This window comes from Salmo trutta, chromosome 35 (assembly GCF_901001165.1).
Source record: "Salmo trutta chromosome 35, fSalTru1.1, whole genome shotgun sequence".
Classification (NCBI taxonomy): domain Eukaryota; kingdom Metazoa; phylum Chordata; class Actinopteri; order Salmoniformes; family Salmonidae; genus Salmo; species Salmo trutta.
Window position 1 is genome coordinate 15,172,734 of NC_042991.1, and position 12,071 is coordinate 15,184,804.

The 12,071-nt window shown below is 44.0% G+C and overlaps 1 protein-coding gene across 1 annotated transcript; it reads left to right on the top strand.

Moving 5' to 3' along the window:
- The first annotated feature begins 7,235 nt into the window (after window positions 1-7,235).
- Window positions 7,236-10,688, top strand: LOC115174673 (E3 ubiquitin-protein ligase rnf146). The gene is made up of 3 exons (XM_029733444.1): window positions 7,236-7,523; window positions 7,939-8,001; window positions 8,285-10,688. The coding sequence occupies exon 3, from the start codon at window positions 8,286-8,288 to the stop codon at window positions 9,411-9,413; it is 1,128 nt and encodes a 375-aa protein (XP_029589304.1). The 5' UTR covers window positions 7,236-7,523; window positions 7,939-8,001; window position 8,285; the 3' UTR covers window positions 9,414-10,688.
- The last annotated feature ends 1,383 nt before the right edge of the window (window positions 10,689-12,071 follow it).

Sequence of the window (12,071 nt, forward strand, 5' to 3'; positions counted from 1 at the left end):
TTCTGCACTTCATGGATCTTATTAACAGACAGTATTACTCAAGACATCCACCACACAGACATACTGTACGGTTGATGTTGGAAGTTTACATACACTTAGGTTGGAGTCATTAAAACTAATTTTCAACCACTCCACAAATTTCTTGTTAACAAACGATAGTTTTGGCAAATCAGTTAGTACATCTGCTTTGTGCATGACACAAGTAATTTTTCCAACAATTGTTTACAGACAGATTATTTCACATATAATTCACTGTATCACAATTCCAGTGGGTCAGAAGTTTACATACACTAAGTTGACTGTGCCTTTAAACAGCTTGGAAAATTCCAGAAAATTATGTCATGGCGTTAGAAGCTTCTGATAGGCTAATTGGCATCATTTGAGTCGATTGGAGGTGTACCTGTGGATGTATTTCAAGGCCTACCTTCAAACCCAGTGCCTCTTTGCTTGACATCATGGGAACATCTAAAGTAATCAGCCAAGACCTCAGAAAAACAATTGTAGACCTCCACAAGTCTGGTTCATCCTTAGGAGCAATTTCCAAACGCCTGAAGGTACCACGTTCATCTGTACAAACAATAGTACGCAAGTATAAACACCATGGGACCGCACAGCCGTCATACCGCTCAGGAAGGAAACGCGTTCTGTCTCCTAGAGATGAATGTACTTTGGTGCGAAAAGTGCAAATCAATCCCAGAACAACAGCAAAGGACCTTGTGAAGATGCTGGAGGAAACGGGTACAAAAGTATCTATATCCACAGTAAAACAAGTCCTATATCGACATAACCTGAAAGGCCGCTCAGCAAGGAAGAAGCCACTGCTCCAAAACCGCCATAAAAAAGCCAGACTACGGTTTGCAACTGCACATGGGGACAAAGATCGTACTTTTTGGAGAAATGTTCTCTGGTCTGATGAAACAAAAATAGAACTGCTTGTCCATAATGACCATCGTTATGTTTGGAGGAAAAAGGAGGATGCTTGCAAGCTGAAGAACACCATCCCAACCGTGAAGCATGGGGGTGGCAGCATCATGTTGTGGGGGTGCTTTGCTGCAGGAGGGCCTGGTGTACTTCACAAAATAGATGGCATCATAAGGTAGGAAAATTATGTGGATATATTGAAGCAACATCTCAAGACATCAGTCAGGAAGTTAAAGCTTGGTCGCAAATGGTTCTTCCAAATGAACAATGACCCCAAGCATACTTCCAAAGTTGTGGAAAAATGGCTTAAGGAAAACAAAGTCAAGGTATTGGAGTGGCCATCACAAAGCCCTGAACTCAATCCTATAGAAAATGTGTGGGCAGAACTGAAAAAGCGTGTGCGAGCAAGGAGGCCTACAGACCTGACTCAGTTACACCAGCTCTGTCAGGAGGAATGGGCCAAAATTCACCCAACTTATTGTGGGAAGCTTGTGGAAGGCTACCTGAAACGTTTGACCCAAGTTAAACAATTTAAAGGCAATGCTACCAAATACTCATTGAGTGTATGTAAACTTCTGACCCACTGGGAATGTGATGAAAGAATTAAAAGCTGAAATAAATCATTCTCTCTACTATTATTCTGACATTTCACATTCTTAAAATAAAGTGGTGATCCTAACTGACCTAAGACAGGGAATTTTTACTAGGATTAAATGTCAGAAATTGTGAAAAACTGAGTTTAAATGTATTTGGCTAAGGTGTATGTAAACTTCCGACTTCAACTGTAAGTAGTCAACCGACACGTCCACTCTAACCATGGTCCCTGTTTGTGTCTTGGAGTGCAGGGAGGACTGTGTTTCCTGCTTCAACAGGAACTTCTGCACTCGCTGCCAACCAGGCCACTACCTGTACAGGGGGAAGTGTGAGGACAGCTGCCCCGAGGGCCTGACCCAAAACCAGTGCTTAATTTGTACATTTTGTAAGTCGTGTAGTGGATACGAGCTTTGACTGGAAGCCAGTGGAGTGTGCAGAGGAGCTAGGTGACATGGGAGAACTTGGGAAGGTTGAGAACCAGGCGGCCTGCAGCATTCTGAATAAGATGCAGGGGTTAGATGGCACCAGCGGCGAGCCCAGCCAACAGCGAGTTGCAGTAGTCCAGACAGGAGATCACAAGTGCCTGGATTAGGACCTGCACTACTTCTTGTGTGAGGTAGGCTTGTACTATACAGATGTTGTAGAGCATGAACCTGCAGGAGCGAGTCACTGCATTGATGTTAGCAGAGAACGACCAGGTGTTGTCCAGGGTCACACCAAGGTTCTTTGCACTCTGGGATGGTGACACTGTGGAGTTGTCAACCATGATGGAGAGTTCTTTGAGCGGGCAGGCCTTCCCCTGGAGGAAGAGCAGCTCTGTCGTGTCGAGGTTGATCTTGAGGTGGTGGGCCGACATCCAAGCTGAGATATCTGCCAGGCTACCTGGGTGTTAGAAGGGGGAAAGGAGAAAAGTAGGTGAGTATTGTCCACATATCAATGATAGGAGAGACTATGTGAGGATATGACGGAGCTGACTGACTTGGTGTATGGCGAGAAGAGAGGGCTTAGACCCAAGCCCTGGGTGACACCAGTAGGGAGAGTATGTGGTGCAGACACAGGTAGGATGCAATCTAAGAGTGTGCAGAGCCTGAGACACCCAGCCCTGAGAGGGTGGAGAAGAGGATCTGATGGTTCACGGTGTCGAAGGCAGTGGATAGATCTCGGAGAATGAGAACAGTTGAGAGTCAGCCAGCTTTGGCAGTGCGGAGAGCCTCCGTGACACAGAGAAGAGAAGTCTCGGTTGAGTGACCCATCTTGAAGATCACACATTGTGGAAGTAGACCGATGTACAGAACATATTTACAGTGCCATCGGAAAGTATTCAGACCCCTTGACTTTTTCCACATTTTGTTATGTTACAGCTTTATTCTAAAATTTATTAAATTACTTTTTTTCCTCAGCAATCCACACACAATACCCCATAATGACAAAGTGAAAACAGGTTTTTAGAAATGTTTGCAAATGTATTAAAAATAAAAACCAGAAACACTTATTTATTTAAGTATTCAGACCCTTTGCTATGAGACTCGAAATTGAGCTCCGGTGCATCCGCTGCTTTCATTGATCATCATTGAGCTGTTTCTAAAACTTGATTGGAGTCCACCTGTGGTAAATTCAATTGATTGAACATTATTTGGAAAGGCACACACCTGTCTATATGAGGTTCCACAGTTGACAGTGCATGTCAGAGCAAAAACTAAGCCATGAGTTCAAAAGGATTGTCCATAGAGCTCCGAGACAGGATTGTGTTGAGGCACAGTCTGGGGAAGGGTACCAAAAAATGTCTGCAGCATTGAAGGTCCCCAAGAACACAGTGACCTCCATCATTCTTAAATGGAAGAAGTTTGGAACCACCAAGAACCCGATGGTCACTCTGACAGATCTCCAGAGTTTCTTTGTGGAGATGGGAGAACCTTTCAGAAGGAAAACCATCTCTGCAGCGCTCCACCAATCAGGCATTTATGGTAGAGTGGTCAGTTGGAAGCCACTCCTCAGTGAAAGACTCTCAGACCATGAGAAACAAGATTCTCTGGTCTGATGAAACCAGGATTGAACTCTTTGGCCTGAATGCCAAGCGTCACATCTGGAGGAAACCAGGCACCATCCCTGTGGGGATGTTTTTCAGCGGCAGGGACTGGGAGACTAGTTAGGATCGAGGGAAAGATGAATGGTGCAAAGTACAGAGAGTTCCTTGATGAAAACCTTCTCTAGAGTGCTCAGGACCTCAGACTGGGGCGAAGGTTTACCTTCCAACAGGACAACGACTCTAAGCACACAGCCAAGACAATGCAGAAGTGGCTTCAGGACAAGTCCCTGAATGTCCTTGAGTGGCCCTGCCAGAGCCTGGACTTGAACCCGATTGAACATCTCTGGAGAGACCTGAAAATAGCTGTGCAGCGACGCTCGCCATCCAACCTGACCGAGCTTGAGAGGATCTGCAGAGAAGAATGGGAGAAACTCCCCAAATACAGGTGTGCCAAGCTTGTATCGTCATTCTTAAGAAGACATGAGGCTGTAATCGCTGCCAAAGGTGCTTTAATAAATTTGCTACAAATTAAAAACTCCTTTTTCTTTGTCATTATGGGGTATTGTGTATAGATTGATGAGGAACAAATCTATTTAATCCATTTTAGAATAAGGCTGTAATGTAACAAATGTAGAAAAAGTCAAGGGGTTTGAATAATTTCAGAAGGCACTGTACAGTAGAAAGAGATATCTCTACAGAAATGGGTCTCTAACCTCTGTGTCCCTTAGTCCCAGAGTGTCCAATGGGCTCTGAGGTGTGTGTGACAAGGAACACCTGCACCAGCTGTAGAGCAGGACTGTACCTCCTACATGGCCAGTGCCATCATACCTGCCTGCCGGGGGGTGCTTGAGGGACAGCTCATGGAGTGCATTCCTCAAGGTTATACATTCCCTGCTCTTCCCCATCTCTGTACATGACCCATTCCAATAGATCATTGATCACATTACAATGCTAATTTGTGTGTATATTCTCTCTCTATCTTTCTCTCTCTCTCTCTCTTTTTGTGAATGGGGAGTCTGGGGTGCCTGCTTTCGGAGAGGGAGGACACGAGTCTACAGAAAGTTTGAGGAGGTACAAAGACGAGAGGTCCTACGGCACCCCACCCTGTACGGCAACACCTGCCCCCATGTCACAGATTGGAGAAAGTGTGTCATCAAAAGGAGGAAGAGTCAAGGAATACTGGTGATCAAAGTCCTTTCTATTGACATTTTTCCACATACATTATATACAACAGTATGTGGACACCCCAAATTAGTGGATTCAGCTGTTTCAGCCAAACCTGTTGCTGAAAGGTGTATAAAATGGAGCGCACAACCATGCAATCTCCATAGACAAACATTGGCAGTAGAATGGCCTTACTGAAGAGCTCAATGACTTTCAACGTGGCACCGTCATAGGATGGATTCCAACAAGGATTCCAACAAGTCAGTTCGTCAAATTTCTGCCCTGCTAGAGCTTCCCCGGTCAACTGTAACTGCTATTATTGTGAAGTGGAAACGTCTAGGAGGAACAACGGCTCAGCCGCGAAGTGGTAGGCCACACAAGCTCACAGAACAGGATCGACGCGTGATGTAAAAATAATCTGTCCTCGGTTGCAACACTCACTAACAAGTTCCAAACTGCAAATGGAAGCAAAGTCAGCACAAGAACTGTTCGTCGGGAGCTTCATGAAATTGGTTTCCATGGCCGAGCAGCCACACACAAACCTAAGATCACCACATTGCCAAGTGTCGGCTGGAATGGTGTAAAGATTGCCGCCATTGGGCTCTGGAGCAGTGGAAACGCGTTCTCTGGAGTGATGAATCATGCTTCATCTTCTGGCAGTCCGACGGACTAATCAGGGTTTGGCCAGGAGAACGCTACCTGCCCCAATGCATAGTGCCAACTGTAAAGTTCGGTGGAGTATGAATAATGGTCTGGGGCTGTTTTATGGTTCGGGCTAGGAACCTTAGTTCCAGTGAAGGGAAATTTTAACGCTACAGCATACAATGACATTCTAGATGATTCTGTGCATCCAAATTTGTGGCAACAGTATGGGGAAGGCCATTTCCTGTTTCAGTGTGACAATGCCCGTGCACTAAGCGAGGTCCATACAGAAATGTTTTTTCAAGATTGTTGTGGAAGAACTTGACTGGCCTGCATAGAGCCCTGACCTCAACCCCATCGAACATCTTTGGGATTAATTGGAACACTGACTGCGGGCCTAATGGATGGTTGCATCGATATAACATTTGGATGGACAGATGGAGGACTGGATTTACTGGGTTGAGAGAGAGACCTTAATGATGGGGCCAGAACTCAAACTCAGTCTTCCCTGTAGTCAAGACGGTGTGCAGCAGTTTATTCCTCTATCATCTGCTGTATAATAATGGGCATCCAACATTGTGGGTTTATTACAACATGTTACCTCAACAATCCATTCCAGGAAACAAGTCACTAAATTGTTATGGACTGAATTAAGCAGTGTGCAGAAAGCAAACTGTCCTTTCAGATTCTTTTTTTGTTTCTATCATCATCATGACAGTGGCTAGTCTACTTGTTCTACAAGTGTAGCATTTCTCTATATATCAAGTCAAATTGAACCTAATGATGCCGTTTTATGATTCAAATCTTTTGTATGGTCCCACATTGGTTTGTTTGTGTTGGAGATGTTAATGTCAATTATATTGTTTTTACAAATGACTGAATTAAAAAATGAACCAAAGAACTTTGTTTTTAGGTGGCAAGCCTTTTCCAAAGATTTCTATAGCTTATAAAAATTTTCAAAAATGGATATGACCTCCCTTTGCAAGTAGAGATAAATAGTAATGGCGTATTTTTGTAGGCACTAACTCCACCATGGTTCATTGGACAAAGTCTATGCAGAAATGAATGGTGTTTTTGTAGGGATTGTGGATAAAGACCAAAAATAAGGTCTGTGGTATACAGGAGATTTTATAAATATTGTTCTATTAGATAATCTTCATCAGATAACGTCACTTTTTGTGAATTTTGAAGCATTTATGTAATTAAAAAAACACAAAGTCTTCCGAATTCATAAAGGTAATGTTAACTAATTTCTATTCTCTCATAGAACAAAACGTATAAGCCTGTGCTTACCTCAGACCTTATATTCGCCGTTTATCCCAAAACCCTATTCTTTCCCATTCTGAACGAACTAGAGGTAAGTCGTTTCCGGTTTTAGCGTTACAAACTGACAAACTGGCGAGCTCTATGGCTGTATATAGTAGCAATGGGCAAATATTGTCTTTTATATTGACAAGATATTCGAGTGACCGCTCTAACAATGGAAATACATGTCCTCAAAGATGGAAGACAGGCGGGAGGTGACATCAGGTGGGACCATTCTAGCCAATGAGTGTGAACAACAGGCCATAGAGATAGATACAGGACTCATTTTTGTATCTGTACCTTCGCGTCTGTGACAGCATGGGCAGTGAAGCCATGCCCATTTTAATGGAGTCGATTGTCCTCTTCATTGGCTGCTTGCTCCCAACTCATAACAATCCCCACCCAGTTGACTACTTTAAAATGGTGGAAGCCCGCAATCGCAATGTCCATGCTAAAACGGGTTATGTCCATGTTCTCTATCCATCTCTATGGCAATAAACACAACTCGGATATAAAGTCGTGTTTTTTTAAGTTGGCAAAATGTAACATGTGTCCACTTATATCAGTGCTTTCGTAACAACATAACCAATACAAAACTTAAATTCAATCAAATAAGCCTCACGAGACAAATTAACAATTACATTTTTGTTGACCAAATTCGACACCCTCTCATTGGCGTCTACACAAAAATGTCTCACTTCGTGGGCTTATTTTCTTGACAGATTTTGTTCAGAGTAAAACCTCTCGCTTCGCCTTTTCCTCTCTGAAAGAGGAAGAACGCCACTATTTTGCTTTGTTTTGGTAGCATCTATTTTGTGAACTGTCTAAATAGCTACGTCACTGAGCGAAGTGCAAACAGTATTTATGACAGGTGAGTATGGATGAAATTCACCCAAGTGAGAAAACAGTCAAGGGGTGTGTCTGTCACTTTTGACAACTGGGCCTCCGATGCTAGCAAGCTAACGTTACAAGAAATAGCTAGCTAGTTTAATGACGACAAAATCATACTATCGATGTGTCTGTTTAGTAACTACATATATTTTGTATGGACAGTTTTTCTATTAATTCTATAATGCACTTATGTTCTCTTTCGATTAGCAAGATAGCTAATAACGTTATAGCGAAATACTGTATAGTTAGTCTTGTTAGCTAGCTGGCTAGCTAACTTTGGCAGGCTTTGTTTTTGTTGCGCAAAACAGATAGTGAGAAGCGAGTTACCAGTTTTACAATAACTCTGGGAAAGAGTGCAGAGTCCATATCATCTTTTCAACAATCTTTTTCCATAGAGAGGCACTTTGAGAGAATACAGAATTGATCCTGATGACATCCCAGTAACTGCACTTGAAACAGTAAGGAGATAATTTATTTTCCATCATAGAAATTTTTGAAATAAGATTGTGATTTAAAAGATTCTAGCTAAATCGTCTGAAATTCAAATTGAGATATTTAGGCCTATTGATAATTTAATATCTCATGACAGCTTTGTTATTTGATTCTCCAGGGTGACAAGATTATTGCTAATCCTATGAAGCTTCAATCTTGAATATCCAGATTTTGATAATAGAGTAAAATTAGGCAGCAGGTTTGTTTGTCTGTCTCAGCATTTGCCTAACTTGCTGTGTCTCCCCTCAGCATGGCGAGCTGTGGCGAGGTGGACCACTCAGTGGACTCTGTGTCCTCCTCAAAGGTGGAAGACGGAGGGGACGCCTTCACTGGTGACTCCCCCAGCTCACCTACCCCCTCGGCCAACCCCGTGCCGGAGTGTGCCATCTGCCTCCAGACCTGTGTCCACCCGGTTCGCCTGCCCTGCCGCCACGTTTTCTGTTTCCTGTGCGTCAAAGGAGCCTCCTGGCACAGCAAGCGCTGCGCTCTTTGCCGACAGGAAGTACCTGAGGACTTCCTGGAGCATCCCACTCTGCTGTCCCCAGAGGAGCTGAAGGCAGCAGCCTCAGGAGGGCGAGGAACCGGGCCGGGGAGCGCTGGGGGAGACCATGCATGGTACTATGAGGGGAGGAACGGCTGGTGGCAGTATGACGAGAGGACCAGCCGTGAGCTGGAGGACGCTTTCGCCAAGGGCAGGAAGAGCGCCGAGATGCTGATTGCTGGCTTCCTGTACGTGGCTGACCTGGAGAACATGGTGCAGTACCGCCGCAACGAGCACGGTCGCCGCCGACGCATGAAGCGTGATGTGGTAGACATTCCCAAAAAGGGCGTGGCCGGACTCAGACTGGACCCTGACCCCACCCCGCCAGTTGTTGCCGTGGCAGCTGTTCCGGTCACAGCGGCAACAGTGGAACGGCCAAGCTCTGCTGATGGGGAGGATGTGACTGGACGGTCGCAGGCGGGGGGCTTAGGGGTTGTCATCCCGGCTCCTCCAGTCAGACCCCCCACAGTCCTTGGGGCCCACCCTGCCACCGCAGCCTCCATGTCCCTTGAAGACTCTCTGTCCCAGCTCCTCATCAGCCAACCAGAGGGGGAGGAAGAGGAGAATGAAGAGGTAGCTTCAAGAATAAGCCAGGTGTACGAGTCAGCATCTGGTAGCAGTGAGGATGAGGATGGTGGTGGTGATGAAGTAGGGCGGGGGTGGGATAGGGGGGGACGAGAAGTTGGGTCTCGACGGAGGCCCAGACATAGACTCCTACAGCGCCGGCTCAGGGAGGTCCAGCCTGATAGACTGCCACCTGGTGGTGGGTCCTCCAGCGGAGGCCTCAGTGTGCGCTCACGCAGCCCTGACGGTCAATGCACTGTCACTGAGGTGTGACCACAACTGGACCACTGTCTCTGCACTCAACCGGCTCAGCAAAAAACAAATTCACTCCATGCCCATGGTGGTATTGAATAACCCAGTGGAAGACACCAGATCAGCCATTTGCATTACATATACAGCAACATAGGCTAATTTATAATACGTCAGCCAGTAAGATTATGCAAAATAGCACACATAATAAAATAGCCCATACTGTTCCACTCTCTGCCACTAACCATTTAAGCCTGTGTTAGTACCAAAAGGCATGGTCAGCCTTAATAGGCTACAGAGAAATTGTGAAATTATAAAGATTTGAGGTTTGGAGATGACTTAACCTTTTAAATGTAGCATCCCATCTCTAACAGGAGGCAAAAAATCTTGTTTTGTCGGTACATGGCTGTTTACTGTAATGATTGTTCTAACATCTCCATTGAGCGTGCATGAGTCAGTGTGTGTATTGAAGTCATATTCCAGATTAATATAATATGTTTCTTAAATGTCCAATGCCGCTGTTTTTATCTCAATATCAAATTATTTCTGGGTAACAATTAAGTACCTTAAATAGCACCTTTTGTTTGGTATTTTATTAGGACCCACAAGAGGTCACTGTAAGCTTGGCCAGTTCTGCAAACCCACCCCATAGATCTCCATCTTGACACAGAACTCGCCAAGCCACCAATAGGAAGACATACTGTGTCTTTCTTGCTTGTTTGCAGCCATTGAAACAAATGTCAAGTGCAAAACAAGTGAGAACACTTGTAACTACTGAATGGAAGGTATTTGAAATTACATCACGATCACAAATATGCACACAGGTTCTATACATCAGGGGTGGAGCATGGAAATGAGCAAGCAGAGATTGCGAATTAAAGCTTCTTTAATCTGTCAGTAGCTATGTGCATACTTAATTCAAACGTGATAGATGTCACACACATTCCTAAGAAGAAAAGGTGACCTACAAAGACAGGTAGAAGTAGGAAGAAGTGATTGGAGATTTTTTACGAAGTACTTCCTCATGAAAGATGAAACAAATGAAGATGTTGAGAAAAGATGCTGAAGATACTATGAAAACTGGATGGAAGATGCATTGTACACACACCTGATCATGAGTATTTGAGTTGTCTGAACTTTGAACCTATTATTTTGATACTCTTCTGTCAATTGTTTATTGCCATGTTTTAAAAAGTATTTTTGACTTTTACTTAATACGATTTAACTTCCGTGTGTCGTCTTTCTTGTTTAACTGTGATGTTTTATCAAAACAATAAATTGTCTATTATTTGACCTTAATTGAAGTCACGAGTTCGATGTTGTGGGTAACTTAACCGTAATTTGACAATTTATTTGAAAGGGATAGCTAGTACTTATGCATTATGGCTTTAGGTGATACTGTATGTTCAATTTGCATCGTGGATCAGCATTGTGACTCGGCATCATGACTAGACCCACAAGGTCTTGTGTACCTTTATTTGACCAGGCAGGTCAATTAAACAACAAATTCTTATTTACAATGACGACCTGGCACTGTGGGCCAGGGGGCGGGGATTACAAACTACAAGTAAGACGACGGACAACACAGACGGAAGACACTTTTACACTAGCAACAACACAGATACATCAGCAGGCAGACAGTGGAAACAAATCACATCACGACTAGAGAGACATCACCCTACTACACGAAGGGAGACCTATGGCAACAACACAAGATGGCACAAGGTCGTTGTAAGCGGTCACTGTAAGCCTGGCCACAACAGTTCTGCTAACTCACAATTATACTGTAGATCCCCATCTTGACACCAATATTATTTTTTTTGTGTCTTTCTTGCCTTTTTGCAGCCATGAAACAAATTTCAAGTGCAAAACAAGTCAAGAGAGTTTAAACTACTGAATGGAAGGTATTTGAAATTACAACAAGATCACAAATATGCACACAGGTTCTATACATCAGGGGTGGAGCATGGAAATGAGCAAGCAGAGATTGCGAATTAAAGCTTCTTTAATCTGTCAGTAGCTATGTGCATACTTAATTCAAACGTGATAGATGTCACACATATTCCTAAGTAGAGATAGTGACTGTAAAATCAACGTCAGTAGGTGGAAGTGATGGGAGATGCTCTACCAAGAGACTTCCTCATTCAGATGAAAGATGACAAATTAGGAAATTAAGTGGAAGTTGTTGAGAAAAAGCGGTTGACAAAGATGGTTAACCTTTGGTTACTTGGAGGCATGGGACAAACTCAATGACTTCTCTTTTCATAAAGTATGAAGCTGAAACCTTTGCACGACAGAGACACTACTTGTCTGGGTCTGGATTGAAGCATGGGAGTTACTCTATTCCTCCTTCTCCTGGCCATACAGAATGACTTAGCAGCAGGATAGTTTTGGTGCAATCTGTTCAGCTGCGAATCGTGTCAATGTCCCAGTGGATTAATTTACTATGGCAAGGACCACACCCGGTGTGTGGATATCGATGAGTGCGTGGACAAGCCGACCATCTGTAGGGCCTATTTGGCTTGCCTCAACACCAATGGTGGCTACTGCTGTGAGTGTCAACCTGGGTTCATAGCAGAGAAGAGTGCATCAGAACGATATGTGGAACTGGACGAGTGTAAGACAGACAAGTTGTTCTGCAGAAAGAGGGGAACCTGTCAGAATCTGGAGAGCACCTACCAG

Coding starts and splice junctions, on each gene's coding strand:
- LOC115174673 (XM_029733444.1), top strand. CDS start 8,286: ATGGCGAGCTGTGGCGAGGTGGACCACTCAGTGGACTCTGTGTCCTCC.